Source organism: Phaethon lepturus, unplaced genomic scaffold, assembly GCF_000687285.1.
Source record: "Phaethon lepturus isolate BGI_N335 unplaced genomic scaffold, ASM68728v1 scaffold15485, whole genome shotgun sequence".
NCBI classification, from domain to species: Eukaryota; Metazoa; Chordata; class Aves; order Phaethontiformes; family Phaethontidae; genus Phaethon; species Phaethon lepturus.
In genome coordinates this window covers 112992-134281 of record NW_010541346.1, presented here as the reverse complement: position 1 = coordinate 134281, position 21290 = coordinate 112992, and the positions used below count along the sequence as shown (strand labels likewise).

The window sequence follows — 21290 nt, the reverse complement described above, 5'->3', positions numbered from 1 at the left end:
TGCTAGGGTAACAAAACACTGCTCCTACCGTACACTGCAGGATCCTATTAAGTTGGAGAAATATGGATGGGGAAAAAAAAGCACATGCGACAACAGCATGAGCCTTTTATGCCCAGAGGAACAGAAAAGTTCCAGTATTGGAATGTTCAAGAAAAGTCCTACGGAAAAGAAAATTAATATACTACTTCCTGCACTTTAATTATGAAATGATGTAAGCAGCTCAATTTATATCAATCAGTATCAGAAATACATAATGGTTTCAAAAGAGAAGCAGAAGAAGAATGGTAGGAACAACCACAATGAGGAATTAACTGTAACTGTGCCTGAACTATAAATCAGAAGTTGGAGAAAGTTATAAGCCAGTACTTGTCAATTAAAGAACACTTAAATAAGAAAGCAGTACTCCTGAGAATTACCTGAATTACATTACCAAGTTGCTTACAGAAACCTGCACAAAAAATAACACTGTAGACATAATTCAAGAAAAAAAAAATCCCAGGAAAGACAAGAAAAAGTGTAAATTTGACAGAAGTTAAAGAGCAGATTCAAACACTCAGGGCTTTTCCCCTTAACAAACCCAAGCCCTACGGGAAGATGCTCTCTGAGTTGCACAGACAGGGAAAGGAATCCAGAACTTGGAAGTACTCGTCTCTTTGGTTTTGTTTTTCCACCCAAATCTCAAGATAGACAGGATAACTGTAAGATACACAGACACACGGAGTTCAACTCATGTTACAGTAGGGTACACATATTTGTAAGGGGAGTATGTACTCCAGAATTTAGGATAGAAATAAACATATGAAATGGCTGGTTTTTAGAAAGAAAAACATACAACAAGCACACCCGGACTTCTCAAAATACCCCTACAAAAGATTACAGGATACTGGTAGGGAGTGAATTAAAATACCCAACTGTACCTCTAATCTTGGCTTTTATCTCCCAGTAAAGATCATGTAAAAAGAATCCAAAATAATAGAAGCTGTATCTACTTCATTTAAGTTATTTGCACTGAAAAAAGGTAGTGTCACTGTAAACTGCTCAGTGTGTTCCAACGATGACCAAAAATTAAAGCAGATGTAATGTATATTTTAAGCTATATATCATGTTCCACCTCAGTAAATCTTATGTTTCATGTCAAAAACGTTTTCAGACAATAGTGCTCAAGCAAAAGCAATTAGGAAAAAATGATTGATTTCTTTCATTAAAGTGGATGTTCTTACCTATATCCACTGTCATTTTTAAAACTATCGTCTTTTTGACAAATTTAATAACGTTAGACTAACACAAATCACCATCCTCTGATTTCCATCACAGTTCACAGATAAGACATCCATTATATACACTTCTCTCTTCGTGAAGCCATATCGTTTCTATTTAGCTTCTCCATCAGAAGCCTGAGTCAATGTGCCAAGGGGACAAACGTTCCCAATACCCTGGAGAAGAGCTTGGGAATTGGTGCTTTTTTCACACCAGCCTTTGCAATAATGCAAACATGCTTTTTCCAATTTAAAGTCATAAAATGAAAATGAATCCTAGCAGAGTGTCAGTTTGTTTGACTAAGTCGTGTACTACATGTTGTGGTACTGCAGCCGATACTTTCCCAATTTTGCAAATGAATTCCTGGTTGTTGAATTAATTTCCTCCTTTATTTATTTTTCTCAAGTTGAAGCCAGTAACCTGACATTTAAGAGTTATACAAATTCTTAAAAATGTGAACTGCCAGTTACATTCCACACTGAGAAGGCAAGGAAAATCATTTCTCTGGTAGTGATTTTCACAATTTATTTTTTCTTGCATTTATTAGCCTATGGCATGAAGTTCTGCAAGCCTGCTTGCTTGGGAAGGCATTTTCAGAGAAACTAATATTACAGATGATAACCAAAACTCTGCTGTTCAAATTTTGAACAAAGGAGAGTAAGAAGTGACTGTTTTATCCGCTTCATTTCCAGCATCGCTTAGAAAACTGTATCAAGTCATTCTAAACACATTAGGTAACACATACACCCTGTCCTGCTATAAATCATTAAAATTTCTTTGTTTTGGGGTGGAAAACAATTGGCACAGTAGTTGAGCGCCTGTTTTCCCCGGTGAATTAAACTTCAACCATATGTCTATCGTCAGGGCAATTTTACCCTTCAAGAGCACCAGCCTGGGTGGTTCTCCAAGGGTTCGGGCACTTACCTGCGCACGCCGTCATTTATTCGCCCATTTGTCTACCGTTGGCGTTCCTTTTCCCCTTCAGTGAAATCCATGGCAGACGATTACTTTGGGATGCAATTACAGGAACCGTCCATCACTAACACTGTCTCCAAATCCTCTCCCACTTTGCCGTAGAGCTGAAAGTTTCACCTATGTGGAGCTTCCAAACATTAATGGCCTGTGGTTGAACTTAAATCAGGGTCTCCCATACGGCAATATATTTTGCTACCAGCTGAGCCTCCAGGCCAGCCAAAGGTCTTTACTTTCTGAAGCCATGTCCAGAGAGCATTTGCATACATGTTAAACTTTCCGATCATCATTTGGATTTTTGAAAATGCATTTTTGAACAACTCTCAATTATTTTTTTTTTTTTTGGTGAGAAAAGGGAGAGGAATATGGAGTGTGAATTTGAAGCAGACTTCAATGAAAGCTCTGGACCCAAAACTATTGTTTTCTTAGAGAACACATCTGGTTTTCCCCAACATACTGCCAGTTCTGTAACTCAGTTTAATACCCAGCTGGGATAATGTAAAACTAGCATATAACCTAAAATAAATGCTAGAAGCACATATTTTTGTTCAGTAATACTTGTATGCATTAAGTTCAACTTGACTAATGTTCTACCCACATACCGAAAAGTTTGTATCAACGAAGGGGAAAAAGGAGGAGGGGGGGAAGAAATCACACCCCGAACCAGGCACCGTGCACGTGTGTGGCCACACAACTGGAAACTAGAACTAAAGCTCACCGGAGCGGCATAAAACCTTCCTTTTAGAAGGTTAAAATCACTTATTTTTACAATCAAAACACAAGTTTTTAAAGCAAAGACATTTAAAATGTGGTTTTCTCCTGACATCGGAAAGGAATTATCAAAACCTCTATCACTAGCATGTTGCAAGAATGTTCCCCGCGCTGCTGAATCTTTTTTCCCTGACCAACTTGAAACATCCGTGGGAAGTGCAAATGCCTGGTAACAAAATTTTTAATACTTAGGAAACTATTGGAGTGTGTAGAGGAAATTGCTGAACCAAGAAAGCTGAATCTACAGAATACTCTTGTATATAAAATCATCTTCTTTTGGCAACTTTGATGGCCAAAACATAAATCAAAACCATGCAGCAATAAAAGTGACAACCTGCTAATGTTATCCTGAAGGCTGCTAAGAGGTAAGCACGAAGCAAGGATGACAGTGCGCTCAGTTTGAAAGCAATTCGAAAAATGTTACTACAGGAGTTTAAAGCAGTGTCAGTAGAAGTTACTCCTTCTCCCAGCCCATTAATGCCTGAATTATATTTTGACTTAGATTATCAGATTTTTATTCGCACAGTAACTTTACATCCTAAAGTCTAAGTCTGACTCTATACGGCTGGCTGTTCTTATAGAGATGCATAAAAGCTTAAAACGGATTCAGCATTTTAGAAAAAAACCCAAAAATCTGTACTTGATCAGATCAGGTCCTGATACAAATTGCAGCACTTACAAACCAGATTTGCAGCCCTCACATGGTTTCTGAGACTGCCTTGGGAGTGTAAAATGTCAAGATGCTATTAATATAAAGACTCCATATAGCATGTGCTCGTAAAAAGCATTTTTTTCATATCTAATACAGAACATGCTACTTTTTTTTCTTAATAATTCAACAATTAGACTTCAGCAAAGCAAGACCATCAAGATCTGAATGACCCTGCTGCAGTGTACCAACCTGTGAGACTACTTACACTTACTGAATTACTCCAGCTGAGTAACATAGGCAGACTTTGAGCCCTGAATTCACAGTTAATGAGAGAATTCTGGAAATATTTCCTCTTACATTTATTACTTCTTTCCAAACACCAAGGTGTTCTCAGGAACCTGTTCTCCTCCCGGTACCAACATTTTCCTGTGGTAAAATCTTTGGTTGTATCTTGCTGTAATCACAACAGTCAAAGTGCAAGGACTCCAAACTGCATACTATAAAAGCTATTTCACAACCTCCATTAAATCCAAGTTCCACGCTTTCGGATGCTTTTTGGGGAGAAGGGGGGAAACGGGATTTAAGGAGAAGGAGGTATCAAGTGCTACTTAAGCATTTGCCATAGCAAGAAGATAAAAGCACAGGAAAGAAGAAAAGGGTAAACCAGACTCCCCAGCGGTGCGGAAGATTTATAGCTTACCAAGTATTCCCTCTGATACTTTGCTTTTATTTACCTACCGACGTGCATACTGCTTTTTCATACATATATGGCTTAGAAATTGTATCACACGAAGAAACCCACTGTATAGGAAATAAGCCACAGAGGAGAGAAATAATGAAACAGCACTGGCAAAGATTAATTTCAAAATTTCTTTCCCTTTCAACCACAGTCCGATTAAAAAAATCTTTAGTAATTATCCATCCTAGCATTTGAGATAAATCATAAACGACTGTACAGGACAGAGCATGATTAGGCAGTGTTATTAAAAAAAGCAATAATAGATAATAATTAGATTTTGAAGTTTAAATGATAGTAGAATCTAGAAGACAAACTCTGAACAGGTAAACTTTTCTAATAGGCTTGAGAGTCTATGCTTTGTGAAAAATTTCATCTTCAAAATACATGGGATGAAAATTTCTAGCCATTCTCATAACAACGACAACATCCTATATGTGACTGATCGGGGGTTAATTTAATTGCCTGAGTGGCCCGATAGACAGCTGGAAGTAATGAGGTGAAGAAGACTATGAAATCTTGTCCCACCCTTGAGCGCACGAGCTATGCGCAGCAAACGCGCAGCGGCTCATGCCTGCACGTTTGCTGTGAGCAGATCACGCTCAAGTCCTTCGCGCCGGTAGTTTCAGAGAAGCAAACGTTTGCATTGTGCGGGGATGATCTTCCTCTGCCTGCAATCCTGAAATTTTTATTATTAGGGCTCAACAATTCAATACCTTGCTTCTCTACGCTGCCGGGAAGCAGACCTGAACTGAACGGTGAATTCAGCTGTAGTTTGTCACTTCAAAACAAACACAGTCCGGGTTTGCCCCTTTCAGCTGCAGCTGATTTGCAGATTTTTCAACTCTTCTTCCCTTTGGAAATCTGTGCGTCTTCTGAACAGCAGTGGCAAATACCAGCATTGTTCTGGCTAATGACCTGCTGGATTGCTGGGTTCACACCAGATTTTTTGCTGAATATTGTATTAACATATTCCAAAATGTCAAGAGGAAACTCATGCTAAAAATCTCCACTTTTCTTTTGGTGAGATAAGGTTAGTCATAAGTAACATTTACAATTGGAATACTATAATTTGAACCTTTGACAACCTTTGATATTTCTTCACTTGGTTCAAAATCTGTTACAGCGCTAATTTCTACCACTGTAAAAATGTACTCTCATTCTGAACCAAACTACTGGTGACATTTACTGCGGTCTTTTCAGAGACCCACACGGGCCAGTGCTAGACCTATTATTGCTTTATTTACAAAGAGCTCCTTTGAGAGTACGAGCCAGCTCCATATAGATTGATGCACGTCTTTAAACCATTACAGATCTCATTACATAAACCATAGCTGCAGCTGCTGATTCATAAATGGATTTCTAACCCGTTAGGGCACAGGGAAATGGTTACGTTATACAGTTCCCTTTGGACTTTTCAGGGTCTCTAAAGAGCAAGAGACCAGAACGATGCAGCTACGTATAGAAACAGCAGCACTGTCACTTTGCTTGTGCGGTATACGATGCTGCGTTGCGAAGGAACAAATCTACACCTGAGTTTGTGCACCCCTTTGTATGGAAGGCAAAGACTAAATTAATAGAATTCAGTTGACATTGGAAAAGCCTGTTTGAAATGGCTTAACATGTTACTACCAAGGAAAATTTCTAAGCATTTGGACACTGCAAACAACAAAACAGCTCTTTACTGAAAGGGCTAAAGGTGCACATGAAAATACTCAATGTAGATAAAACTATAATAATGGCACAAGAACGAATCTGAAAATGTTTATGCATATCATGCAGGAAAAATGTATCTCAGCGCTCACACACATTTTATCTGTCTAAAGAATCTGAGAGTAAGGATGCAAAGCGAGGCAGAAATTCCAACTAAAAAGACTGAGAGAGAAACTGGAAAGTACGAAGTGACCCCATCTATTTGGTTCTCAACAGACTACTTTCAGGATAAAAATTATGGTGGAATATTGATGGCACTCAAGGAAAAAAAAAAACAAAACAAAACACCCTGCTGCCAAGCACTGCTCTTACTGTACACGTAACACAGGATGAAAATATATTACCGTACATTAAGATAAACATTTCTATCTTGATAAATAGCTGAGAAAGTTTGTAGACATCATGTTGATAAAATACTAGATTCTAAGATAATTTAGCAGTAGATAGAATTGCAATTAGTTTCGGTTGTGCCAGATTCATAAAAACCTTTAAAAAGAGGAGGAAAGTTCTGTATTGAGAAACAATTTGAAATAGTTAAAATCTGAGAAATTACACTTAGTTCTAAACTACGTTACAAAAGCACATCAGCAATGGATGTACTTACTATAAACAGCAAAAGTTTCTGTTCATACATACAGCTTAAACCACTTGACCCAGGGCAAGTTGGGCAGTAAAAGCAACGCTATCTTTCAAAAGCTTCCAATGGAATATTTTAGATAGATAAAATTCAAAATACATCATATTTATCACTGGAGGGAAAAAAAAGGAAAAGCAAACATCAGTTTTATTGTTTTTACTGCAGCTGGAAATTAGACTTCAGATTGAAAGGAAAGGACAAACAATACTCAGTCTTATGTCTAAATATGTTTGTTCACTGGTTGATAACTGGGGAAGGTTTCCATCCAAGGAAAACAAAAGTAATGAACCCGACCTAACAAACCAAACGGTGAGAGAGGATTCAGTCTGTGTGATATTAAGGATACAAATCATGTTAAATTACGTGCTAATAAAGAGACAGCTCTGAGCTTTACAGACCAAAAATTTCTCATGCTTATCCAATATTGTAAATGTTTTTGGCCTCGATCTTTCTCTGGGCGCAGCTGCTTCATGCTGAAGTACTAGCAGATTTTGGCCACCGAGCTAGTTTAGCCAGGCCCAGAAATTTAGTGTGGATGCAGTGCTCCAGGTCCTCTGTCATGCCCCTTCCACTCACGACACACACACTCCATCTCTCTTCAGCAGGTCACTTTTGGACAAGCATCTGAAGTTGTATACCATCAGCATCCCAGGGACAACACACAAGTTCTTCTACTTCTTAGCACACCTGCCACAAAGACCGGGACCAAGACCACCAAGAAAAGAACAATTTTTTTTAAGAAGTGCGATAAAACCTTCATAAAGTTGATTTACTAAGCATGCCAAGCAACTTGGAACGCTAAACCACTTTTAATATCACGATGACTGAGTATATTTTAAAAGAAAATGAAAGGGAAGATGATTCTGCTTCAAAATTTAATTAGATAAAATCTATTGTAGACCTCAAAAGCACCAACAAAAATGAGTAATAAGCTGCTAATCTCCTACGCATTTCCAAGTTTTTACTCACTCAGTGGTAACAACAGTGAACGGTCCCAAAATTTCTTTAATAGGATGTAGTTTCTCTTGGTCACCTATGACTATCACTGCTAAAAGTATCAGATTAACAATTTTGGGGGATTAGACAAATTTTCCCGACTTTGAAAGTTCTGCTTTCAATTTCTTTAACAGCATTATGGTCCATCTTTATGGAAAGCCAAGAATTTTAAATGAAGAGTATTTATGGGGGTTTGTTTAACATCGATGCTGTTACTTTTTTGATTTACGGGGTGGCACTATAACCAAAAATTTGTTTGAAAAACTTAAGGATTTTGAAATATCTGGCTAATGAGTGAATAATTGTCAAGTAACTTGATAACTCAAAGTCACTGGTATCCCAGGTAAATAGGAACTGCCCAGATACAGAATGTTCTCAGCAAAGTGTCCAAGACTCTGGAAATTGGCTCAAGACGAGCTGCATGTTTTTGGAAACACGATGCAGAGGAAGGACTTGTGGAAGGACTCTTATGGGACAGGCTGAACTGAAGGAATGTTCAAAGGCTATGAAAGATTTACTTACTATATAATGAAACCACCTGAATTTTTCCTATGCAAAACACAGCACGGTTTAAATTTAAAGAGATACCTAAATGGTGTTACCTTTTCATCGATAGAGTGCTTCCATCAGAGAAATTTCTGGTATCCTAGGAAAGCACTGCAGCCACAAAAATAATGAGAAATGCTAAGCAAACAAAGTAAGAGGTCAGTATAAAAGCCTTGACCAGATATTGTGATGGACAGACCACCGAATCCCATTCCCAGTACTGCTTAAAGGCAAAAGTGAAGCGAGAACAAGTCACTTTTGCCTCTATAAACAGGGAAAATCTTCAAAATTAAAATTATGTATTAAACACTTCTGTTTTACACAACATCCCTGGCTACAGTAATGGGTTTTGCCGGTATTTATCTTTATAACTGAAGAGAAAATGTTGTTATTATTCCTTGCATTAGCAGGAAATCTAACACTTCAATAAGCTGTATCTCCCACTCTGCAGAGCGCTGAGGGGCACTTTACGGTCAAGAAGCAGCAAGCTCTGTTTCACCCAGGTCTAGCGATCTGAGTTTACGTAACCTGGGCACACAGAAACTGGCTTAACGCAGACCTTTAGAGACCTGAAGCTTAAACCCCAGGTGGGTCCCCTGTTCTTACACCTTTTTGCAGAACACAATACAATGTTATCTCACCTGGTATCTAAATAGTGCCATCTATTTTTACAGACTTAGTAATTTATCGCTCCGTGTTGTTTTATTGTGATCATAACCTTTTCATTAACTTGTAAATTAATGATGTGAAAGACTGAATAAAAAAACAAGGATGAAGATATTCCAAAGCTGTCATGGATATTTTTAATAAAAACATTTTGAAAGCAAGTATTTATTTTAGCTGGAAACAAATGCCTCTAAGTTCCTTACCTCTTCTATACGCAGCTGTAGGCAACTGCTAGATGAATGAAACATTCTGCAGCTACCTAACAAGAAACAAATATTTCTAATACAGATATTAAGATTAAAACCAAACTCATTAAAAGGCACCAATAGCTGACCCCAGGCTACTCCTGCTAACGTTTAGTTAACACTTAAGGGATGCAAAGAATCTATGAAGTACTTCTGAAGTCTTTGGACTTCAGTTGATTACAAACAAGTTCTTCTCAAGGAGGCTCGAATTTGCTGTACAGGCATACAGACCTTAGTTAGAATCTTTTTTTTCAAGGAAATTGCACATCAAAAAACAATATTGAAAACCAGTATAATAAATGGAACACAATGACATAAGCAGCAGAGTATTCAGATTGTAAATCAAGCACATTCTCTGTATTAACAGAGAAAAGTATGAAATTGGCACTTTCAAGCCTTGCTTCTTGTTTCTTAGACATGTGTGTGAATAAATTTAGAATAAACAAGTCACTTCACTTTTGTCAACTAAATTAAAGCTTTCCTGAAATGATTGCATTTGCAACGTAACAAAGGAGAATTCATTTATCTGAAATGTAACAAGGCAATCAAATCCATCCCAAGGATTTGGGGGAAAAACCTATCACAAATATGTCAAGGTCCTCCGTCCACCGAGAACCACAAAGCGTTTGAACACATCTGCTAACTCGGAGAAAAACTTCACTGCAACCCGCACCGCGTGTCAGAGCGCTCTGGAAACACAGGTGCATGTGAAAATCCAAAGGCTTTTATATAACTGGTGCAAATCTGACAGGGTCGGGGGCTGCAGACTTTGAGAGAGCTTTCCTACGTAATTCTGTGCACAGCGCAACACGTTGTGCTAATTCGCAGCAGAAGAAAAATGGGAAGAGTTTTCTGTTATTAGTCATAAGCTGCTCAGCAAGGACGAAGGGCTGAGAGGTGATCTGACAAAGCAGAAAAGAATCAAGTCGTTTTCCTCCAAAAGCAAGAAAGCTTCTTTGGCTTCTTCCTTGGTAAAAGCAGGACGAAATCTATTATGAATCAGAGAAAACGCTCGAAAATGTAGACAAGAAATCCAGAACTCATCATTTCTGATCTTAGTTCCCTACCAACTTAAGTGATCTCGGGCAAGTCACTGTTTCCACCTCTTCACCTGTACCATGAGATTGTTAATACTTCCTTACAGGGACATCTGGAGAACTGACATAAAGGCTTGAAAAATGAAAAAAAAATGGCTATGAGCTGCTTCTAGCAGCTACAGATATCTGGCAGTGACTCCACTGTCAGAGCTGCACTTAAAAACAGATTTAAAATGGGAAATAAAATCCCTATCTCCCCCTGGAAGTAGGCAAACAATTAGAATATGAAATTTTATATGGGGTGAGGTTCTATGTCCCGGAATTTCCTCTGCCCGTTGTTGCCCTCAGTTTTTACAGGATCCTATGCATCGGAGCTTCAGCTGACATTTCTCTGTGGCTGTACGCTTTTCTGTCGTTGGAAATACTCACACAACACAATACTTCACACAACCACTGTCTGGGATTTTTGTTCGCTGTTATCTGTGCAGCTAATTGGTACTTCAGCAGTCAAAACTTTACTACTAAATAGTAGGTGCACACGACTTTGGCTACCTTTTATTACAGTAACTATGATTGTCATTAAAGAGACATACCGACAGTCAAAGAACCGCACGTGGAAGGAACTTTAATTCAAGGACAATGTCCTCATTAACTGATGCACTTCTGAAATTATAACGACATTAGGACCTCGTAATAAGGCAGAATAGCTGTGGTCAATCCCCCGAGATTCTTCCTGACGTCTGATAAAATGCAAAAGGTGGAGTAATACAAAATGTCATTAATGAGATACACTGCAATTACTGTCTAATTGCGAATTTAGGGATTTTAAATCATGCATCATCAAGCAAAGACCGTCCTGCTTTAAAATTGGCAATATTATATTCCTTACATTGTATCTCAAACATTATTTGTTATCCTATTAAAAGAGGAAAATTTTGTGAGTACCAGGGAAAGTAAATTCTCAATTTAGCTGAAGGCAGGCAAAGTCTAATGGGCTAATTATGATTATTTGGACAGCATTTAATTTGCAGCTGTAATGAAAAAGCAAACCAACACAAAATCTGCACAGACTGAACCACAAAAAGCTGACACACTTGCATATATATACAAGCCAGAAGTTTTTCTACTGTTCCAGGTGCTTTTATATTCATTATATTTGTTAAATATTACGTGGTACGTCAGTGTATGCACGCAGTGCTATTTTTGAAAGTTTACTTCTAGGAAGTTTCTAAAAAAGCACATAACTTTTACCCTAATGTAAATAAGTCCACAGAAAGTCAAAAAATCAGTTTTGTTTGTGGAATCTGTGCTTAATTTAGCATAACTTGCAGTCTAAAATTTAATTTTTTATCCTCACTGCTCTGCCCACCACACCTGATCTGTACGAATTCCTCTTCTCATCATCTTTTTTTAACCTTTTCTATCATTTTCCCATAGTTAGAGAGTCTTCATAACTTTTTTCCACAACACCTCTCCGAGAGAAAATATACCAGGGTTCATAAAGCATTTATTTGTTCTAGCCAACACCCCGTTCTTACACGTTCTATAGCATTAAGCATTAAAAAAAAAAAAAAAACCCACAAAAAAACCCTTGAACCCTTGTGGGAACGAAAGGGTTTTATCTTCTGCTTGATTTATCTCGTGGTGTTACTTTCTTTTTCATAGGTGACTTGCAGGAATAGCAAATGGAAGGGCAAAAATCCAGCCAGAGATGATCTTTTCGTGACAATAAAACCCACTTCTCTCCCCTTCCCCTTGACTCTCCCAGCCTCGGGAGCACTATTTAGCATAGCTCCAACCTACGTAAAAATTACTAACAAATGGTTACGTTTGTCATAGAGGGAAAATATTTCCAAGAGTCAGGGTTTTATATGGCATATGTATCTATATGCATATATACATATTTCACTAGCTTGGCCAATTAGTGAAAGTGGTTCAATATGCTCTTAATTTCTCTTTTTAAATTAAAAAAAATAAAAAAAATTTAAGTCCTCATGTTGTCAGACGTGCACATTTTGCCAATTTGAACCAATTTCTACCTCCTCCCAAAACCCAGGAGGCACTTCACACATATTTCATTCCTGGACTCTGAATCCTGAGAGGACATACAGAGGACTGTAAAAGGGTTTTCACAGAATATTTGGGAACGCTTAAACTTTGAACTGATAAGGCAGAGAGAACACAGCCAGGAGCGTGACTGCAGGATTTTGTCAACTGCAGAGGAAAACAGAAAAAGGTAATCCACTTCTAATCTCATCTAAATAGGATTTGTGTTGCTCCAAGCACAGTAAAAAAATTTCAATGAAATACAACACAGTAATACGTATCTTAGCAAAATGCAAGGCTGAGCTGGCATCACACAGAGACAAGCAGTAACTAAATGCTGGATTCAACTACTAACAACTATTGAGCCTACAAAGCAGAAAATACCAAGCGACTAAAATAATGAGACTTTTTGTAGCTGGAGCTGGAAACTTCAAGGTCTGCTCAGGTCTTGTCAAATCCATGGCAAAATTCTCAAGAGCTTGAAATGGAACAGCATGAAACAAAAGCATGAAGAGTATAAATAACCAATATTCACTCAGAAAACACAACTCAGCTGCGAATATGAGTCACAGACACATGAGCTGGGACACTTGAGATAAGCCGGGGAAACCCAAGATGCCCTCCCCAAAAGCTGTGGTAGCATGATGTAACCTCTACGGTTAAGATAAACACAGAAAGTTGTATCCTGTCCAAGGCCAGAATAACATTTTCTGCAAGTGCGTAACTATAGACTTCTCCTGTAACACCTCCACTGCCTCCTGATTCCCCGTCTTTACATAACGTTATTAGGGAAGCTATAGCTACAGATGAGTTAAGATAAAATATTTTTTATTTTCACTTTGTGCACACGCACACACAAAATCTTGGATCTTTCCTTTTTCCACTGCAGTGCGACACGTCCTGCAAACAGTAAGTATCTATTGAATATTTTGTTGCTCTTACATAGACTAAGCAGACTAAGAAAATCGCATGGTACCTCTGAGCAGTTGGAATATACAGTCATGGCTCAAAAAAGCCTATTCTTACCGCACAGAGTAGATTGTCCTCTTACATGTAGAAGTAAACATTTAAGAGTGCCTATCTGTAACAGGACATAGAAAAAAAAAATTATGTGGATAAGCTAAACTACATTAAATATCTCAGCACCCTCATTCATAATTCAAGTGACTTTCATTAAATTCAATCTAATTAGACTGAAAAGTAAATTAAGATACATGGATTAAATCTGCTTGAATTCTGTAAAATAGTGTCCACACAGGGGCTTATTATGGTTTAAAATAATCTACTAAATGTATATCTTTGGTTCACTTAGATAAGCTCTTTGAAGTGTTCTTGTACAGAGCAGCCCGAAAGAACCCAGGTTCTCTCTAAAGGATGAGTTCAGTAGAATTATCAAAGGTTTTCTCATATACAAATCTACAATTTTTGGATTATGCTTTTAAATCATAATACAGAAATTAATCTGTTCACATTTTTAATGCAGGCTGCCGCACACAACAATCCCCTGCTATAGCTTCGTACTTAGTGTTGGCAATGTTTATTAAATATTTGTTGCAGGCACCCCGGATGTGACACCCCTCCACGCAGTCTCCCTTGAACGCAATGAATCTCACACTGTCACCGTTATTATTCAGTCCTCCCAGTCAGCAAAGGAGTGACAACATTCATAAAAATTACAAGGGAAATGCACTTTTTGTTTGTAATAAATCTGACCTTCTAGAACATCATCTTAAAGATTATGATTATTATAATCAATGTCCACCACAGCCATTTTTCTTTTGCTTTTTGTTAGAAAGCATTGTTCACTGTATATAGTAACCCCACGGCCGTTGACTGTAATCCTCTACTTTCACTCCGTACCCCTCTGAGATTGCCATAGAAAAGGACTCCCTCCCATCACCAGCCTTTTGTAATAATGCCTGGACCATGCTTTGATATTTTGGAGGCCAGCCAGTTCCAGCTATAACTCCATTAGTACTGTATGTTACCTCCATCCAAACAAATCTCTTTGGGTATTCCCCTCGCTCCGGGAGGCAAATGTTCCTGGAATGTAGGAACTGATGCCAAAAACAAGTCCAGGTCTGGAGTGAGAACCGTCACCCTTCGCTTTATGAGAAATAGATTGAAAATGCTCCTGAGATCACACTGCAGGTGTAAGGTCCCCAGAACCTGCGGGGGACATACCGCCTTCCTCCTCCGTCTTTCACACCTCCAACATGTGAGGTTCAATAAAAGAGAGAAGGGAAAGTCCCGAGGGCATTCTGGAAAGATTAACATTCAAATGACAACTTACAATCTTGATGATACCCTTTAATTACTGCAGAGTTTGGCCACGTCCCGCATCGCTACTAAGTCACAAATAAATAGCCCACTGCTCTATAAATCATCATACGACAGGAGTGCACAAATTCTTACTTGCGTGACGACATACAGTAATACAATATTAGCACACGGATCACAAATCTACTATTTCATTTCGACCAAAGAACAATATAGCTTTTCATGTGTTAAGAGCAAAGAAAGCCAAGAGCACTCGCATCTCGTGCATGAGTGTAACCTATACGCGCATTTTGTGAACGCTGCACGCATTTTCCATCTATCTACTTAAAATCCCTTTTGAAATGCTGCCAAGGCAAAATCTAAAAACCCTCTCGCTTACCTAGAAGGCTCCTGCAGTGAATATCCTAACATATCCATCAAGCACATCTACACATTTTCAACAGTTTGAGAAATCACTGAAAATTTAATTAATAGAGTCATTTAATTTAATAGAGTCATTAAACGTTTAAGGTTTCCTTTTCTCTGAGGAAGTTGATGCCCGTCCCTGATGAAGAATTATCTTCTAGGAGATTCCCGGGCTCTGTTTCTAGTTTCAAATACTTGTAGCTGATGGCAGCAAGAAATAACTCCATGAAAAATCTTCACAGGAAGAGCTTCATTCAAATACATTATGGTTTCATTTCAACACACTCTGCTGCACAGAAATTGGAACAAAACCTGCAATTTTAACGCATCAATAAATACAACAAATACACACGAGTTAAAGTCACACGGATAGAAAAACAGGAGTAAGTTATATATTGCTGATACCTGTGCTGACTTTGATAGCTGCGTCTTAGGGAATTTCATTAAATTTAGAAAAAGGTAGAGCGAAGCCCCTCGAAGCACTGGACCGAGAGCCGAGGCTCTCTCGTTTCTCTTTCTCTCATGAGCCCTTGCACTGTAGCTGCAAAGCCACTTGCCTTTCCAGGCACAGTCTCAAAATTGGAGTTAACTTCCACCTTTTAAACAAAACTTTGAATGTAGTCGCTAATAGTTTTTATGGGAGAGATTTTGACATAATTTTAAACATTGAAGGATTATGAGTGCAAAAGCGATGAGGAAAATTCCATGTCCAGTACTCAGAAAAAGGCAGGACAGACAAAGCACAACTGCCTGCTGAGATCGTTCTGAAAGAGGATATTTGTCCTGCGCTCGCTGTCCTGGGCCTCTTTTGGCCACGCTTCACCTTTGCCAGATTCGCAATTGATGTGCAGTTGTTTCTGAGACTTTACTAGGGTGTTTCTTGGAACTAGTAAACACCAAACCCATTTTCTTGACTCACCGTGGCTTAAATTTTATTTTCCACTAATTTTGGTAGGGATGGGTTTCCCATAAGAGATTAATTCCCTATGCTACCTAGGCTCTCCAAAATTTCTGTTTCTGTTTTAGCCTGCAAGACAAGAACACTTTTGCCCGAAAGGAACACTGTCATTACAAGAGAAATAACAAATTACCCTGTATATTGAGTTGGCATTATTCTGCTTTGTATGGCAAACTATTACCGATAGTCAAATACTTCTGGAAGTTGCTACACAAAAATCTTTTTGCTGTAAGATTTTTTTCATGCATACAAAATAAAAAGTTGAACATTCGCGTTGCTCCTTGTCTTTTGTTATCTGAGTTTTCAAAAGAATCACTTCATGGAAAAGATGGAAGTTCTTAGAATTTCTTTTTTTTGTTAAACAAATTTTAAAGAACACAAGGTTAAAGTTGAAAGATGCCACTGCTATTGTTGGCTGGCTGTTTGTGAGTTGTCTGAAAATATATATGGAAAAGTCTCTGTAAAAATGGCTTTTCATTTGGATAACTGTAATAAGGATTTGCTTGGCAAGTGTTTTCACAGGAAAAAAGCTTTACATACGCAATTTTTTCCATAAGAAGACATAAACTTAAAACAGAGATAACAGTGTACAAGTCTATCCCTAGAAAAAATACTCAACAATTGTAAAAACAGAAAATTAAAAAAAAAATGTGCTAAAGTAGAGTCCCCTTAGCTCCTACATAGCCCTTTCTAACAAGTACCTTGGAGGACATCCTTGGATTCAAGCTTCTTCAAAGCCTGAACCCAGTGACTTTGGTGACTCTGGATATGGTCCAAGCTCATCTTTTCATTTAATGCCAAGTTTCGAACTGTCAATTCAGTACAGCAGACACACAATGCCAAAAAAATTCTTTTAGCAGTTCTTTAGCACCCTGCTACTGTTATTTTGCTCTTCTAAATCCAGCTGCAGCCAAAGAATCTTAAAACCCCTGCAGACATTAGTTAATTAGGCCTTAAAATTTGGACATGAAACCACTACATTTTTGGATCGGTTTTCATTGCATTTCTGCAGTGATGTTTCAGGCAAACAGTGATTTAATTGGTAAGTAACTTCATTTGAGCTGAAATTGTCTCGTGTTGAAAATGCAAGATTTCAAAAGGGAAAGCTCCCGGGATGGGGCTTCAGCCAAAGGGAACCTTTAACTCCCCAAATCTACCCTTTCATCAGAACTCAAGCACAGCTTGAGGGGTTTAGCAAGTAGAGAAATGACCCAAGTGTTGCTCTTAAGGAAACAAGAGTGACTTAAAGATATGGTCTGAACCCTGTTGGTATCCTCTTCTCCCACCTGTAGATCCAAGGCCGTGCGCACACAGCGCAGACGCACACTCGTGCGCGCAGACCGAGCGCTCAGAAATGCGTACGCAGCAAGATTTAGAAGTGGGGTTGCCTGGGGAGAACTGCCTGCCTTCAAGACAGGAATCCCTCCCTCAGAGCAGTCTAGTTAGAGCCCACGGTAATCGCTGATGGAATTCTTATATTAGGAAAAAAAAAATCCCTACCAGCATTTGCAGTATGTACCGTGTCACAGCGCAGGAGCACGGCTCACAGCGACAAAGGCAGGGAAAGGCAGCATGAGAGTGCTCTATAGACCCACCAGGTGAAAACAGCCCTGCACCCGAAAGGATGGCTTGTGCAAAGGCTTAGAGAGAGAGATTATTTTGCCAGCAGGCTCATTATTTTGAACTAGCAATACAAAATATTTTGAAGGGATTCAGTCCTACTTCTGTACCAACAAACCCTTCGGGTTCCGCTGTGTCTCAAGAAATTGAATTTTGTTTCAACCCTATGTTTTATATAAACTGGATTAGGCAAGTAGAGTCTCTATTTTTTTTTATTCCTCTTTTAGTAAAAAGTACAGGAATAATTACAGACACAACCAAAACTTATATCTCCTTACTTCGAATTCTGTGTTTACCTCGAATTCTGTGTTTTCAGTTAATAGCTTGTGTATCACCTGTACAAAATTGCACACATTACTATCCATACATAACTGAAAACGAGTTGATAACTTATTTCTACCTACAGAGAGATAAAGGACACTTACAAAAACAATTCTCTTCCTTCCTCCGAAACCTAGCAGCTAATGCAACAAAAATAACACAACACCACGCTGAACAAGCATCTCCTCATTTAAAACAATGACTTCTTTTTCTTTTCTTGTGTATGTGAATATAGGAGGAGGGCAAGTTTACAGCCTGAGTTCTCTTTTGGTCAAAACCTACCCCCAGTTGGTAAATGCAAGTTTGGCAATCCACAGGCTTGCTCACAAACTCGTTATTGTTTGCCTGAGGTCTGCGATAACACATTTTGCATAAAATGAAGATCTGAGCACAAAGCTGCTCTTGGTAAATCAAGTTGCGGCACAAAATGTTACTACCCAAATCTACAGAGACCTTGGGTGTCTGCTTAAAAACACACAGTTTTACCTTCCGCATCCTGCCCAAGGCAGCTGGATGTTGAGTGTTTCTTGTTTAAGAGCATTTAATACAATTTAGAAAAACTGAACGATCTAAGCAGATGTATCTAATTCCTCTCAGGTGATTTTACAAAATGAATCTAATTCCTCATGAGTGTTTTGAATGACTGCCCCCCCCCCAAAGAAAGAGAAATGCCAGAAATCTAGAACTTACACACAACCCAGCAGTAACAGAAGGTATCTGCAAACAACTTAAAAGGGGGAAAACAGTCTTCGTTTCAGCTGTAGTCATATTTACTAGTGAAAAAAGGAATACGTTAAAGTAGTTCACAATACTTTTACTCAAAATATATTGCTTGCAGAATGCTTTTCTTAAACGTGCCTTAATAACAGTATAAATATAACTTCTGTGAGAATGGTAGCTAGCCAGCGTACCTGTGAAAGGGCAAATCTTTAGCCAAGAACTCGGTATCAATTTCCTAATATTAGAAGAAACACCATGGGATTTTTAAATCGTCAGGAATTTTTTTTTTTTTTAACCTTAACATTCAAAAAAGGTGGATGATTGAGCAACGTGCACGTCCTGAGAGATATTGAAGCATTCTGGTGACAATAGGATAGTGTAGAGGAGAAACTCCTGCAGGAGAATCCAAACCAACTCAGCAACACATGAAAGCCGCATAGCGGCAGGTGAAATTCATCCTCAACAAGTGCAAGTTAGTGCCAGATAGACTTACAAATTAACTGTGCCCATTCATGAAAAAGAAACGCAGTTAAGCAGAGGCTGTAAAGTCAAGCTAAACAGATGTCAAAGGCACGGGGAAACAAGGACATAAAAAAAGTTATGTCATTTTGTAAAATAGTATTTAGTGCTATGCCTTTAAGTATGCGTTCAATTTTAGCTTCTCAATCTTAGAAACAAACCAGAAAGAAAATAGAGAAAGTGGCCCAGAGAAAAGTCTCCAAAATATATTGGAGATCTGTACTACTTTGATGGGGAACAGGGGTTGAAAAGTTTAAAGATTACTAAGACAAAGAGGCACAACAGGGCTGCATTTGCTGCACTTTGGGGCAGAATAAAAATGTCTCCTTATACTTTACTGCTTTAGTTCAGCATCATGAGACACTCTTCAGCTTTGCTTTTTTTTTTTGCAGCATTTTAAGTAGTTTCCAAACACCGAGTTATTTCAGCTCTTGTAGCACACTTGTTCTACGTACCCAATAACATCAGTTCCAGTTATCAAAGATTAACTTCCACCGTGCCGAGTCGCACGATGCGTACTTAAGCGCGTCTCTTGTGCTCTGTAGCTCGTGCTACTGCACTGACATGTTGCTGAAGTCCTCTCGCTACGCAAACAGCACAGCAGGGTGAGCTGAGGATAAAGAGGACAAGAGTGCTAAGGGGAGAAAAAAGTTGTTTGGATAAAGAGAGTGGAATATTCTTTAAATGAAGCCATATTTGAAATGAATACAAAAGGCTTCCAAAACAGTCAACTTATTTTCCTCATTGCTGTTGCATTTAAGAAAAATTCCAAACAGAATTTGAGCAGCAGAAAGATTGTTTTGAATTGAAAGCGTTGATCACAGAATTGAAAACCACATCTAAGCGCTGTAACTTAAAGTTGTATTTATATGTGACAAAACTGCTGAAAGTGATGCTACACGGCACGGCGTATCTTTAGCAAACGGATGTATGACGACAGCTGAAGTGACTAACAACAACATTTATTGATTTTGGTCAATACCGAACCTTTTATTAAACACTACTAATATAGATTTTGCAGCCCGCCAGATGAATTTACTGCATCCTCAACAAAAAACAATTGGCAAAAACTGAGAGATTAAAAGACAATTACATTGATATTAGAAAAGTATGTAAGTTCTTACCAATTTCGTGCTCTTCATTATCTGAGGGTGTGATGCAGAATCTAAACTAGTGTCAGGAAGAACTCCTCGCTCTAAAATGGCTCATCTTTAACATTCCTCCTGAAACGTGAGCACTCTCTTTACAGCAATTCACTATCTGCTAGCTAAAATTTTCAGGATGTTCATTCCAAATACATATTTCTTCCTACTTTGCTGAACAGAGTTAAACATTGTCAACTGAAATAAAGCAGACACAGCTGGAAATGCAGCTCAAACAAAACAAAGACATTAGATACTCAAACTTTTAGCATGCAAAGTTCTTATTAAATTAATAGGGCTCTCCTTGCCAAATAGGTATAGGAGAAATACATATAGGAGAAAGTGTTATTTTCTAATCACTCTCTACAATAGAAAGAGTTTAGAAAACTTTCATCTTTTAAGTTTAATAAAAAATACCCTTATCTCATTCTTTCTATATATGCATTGGGAATTTTTACACCAACATTCAAATAACACTTTTTAAAACCCCCGTAACCTGCACATTCTACAAAGATCAGCATCAGATAAAATCATCAAGGTAGTCCATGAAAAAAAAAATCCACCTTCTATCGGTAAAATCTGCAGAAAATAATAAAAAACAAAATCTTGGGGGTTTTGGTTTTGTTGTTCATTTGTTACACATCTGTTTGACATGAAGAAAATAAATTTTTTTTAAAATCCTTCAGCCTAGACATAGCAGTAAAAAGAGCGGTAGTAAGTTAGAGAGTATTTTTATGTAAGCCCATGTAATTTACCAGTACAGTAAAATCCTACCTCCACCCTTATGGGTTTAAAAAATTTTATACAGGATATTAATAAATAGTAAAATACTAACAGAAAGCATATATTCAGTAGGGTATTTTTGCAATATTTCCTTTAATCCATTATCTCCTGGACAGTTTTTGGATCATTCTTCAAAATAAAAAAATGTATGTTATCAATGAAGAATGTTCCCCAGGAAATAAATTACTTAAGGGATCGGAAAAACATTTGTTATTCTACCATTTCTTAACACAAAAAAAGCATCCAACCTGTTTGCTTCTTTGGCAGG

General features: G+C 38.1%; 1 protein-coding gene across 6 annotated transcripts in view; it reads right to left on the bottom strand.

Annotated features, from left to right (window-relative positions):
- BANP (BTG3 associated nuclear protein) overlaps nt 1–21290 on the bottom strand; it is a 136853-nt gene that overhangs the window by 16902 nt on the left and 98661 nt on the right. For 2 of the 6 annotated variants that reach the window (XM_010287715.1, XM_010287712.1), the window contains 2 exons: nt 8701–8711; nt 1735–1759 (listed from right to left, as the gene is read on the bottom strand). The exons of the other annotated variants lie outside the window; for them this stretch is intronic. In XM_010287715.1, the coding sequence (XP_010286017.1) occupies nt 1735–1759; nt 8701–8711 (36 nt within the window). The remainder of the gene's footprint in view (nt 1–1734; nt 1760–8700; nt 8712–21290) is intronic. 6 annotated transcript variants of the gene reach the window in all.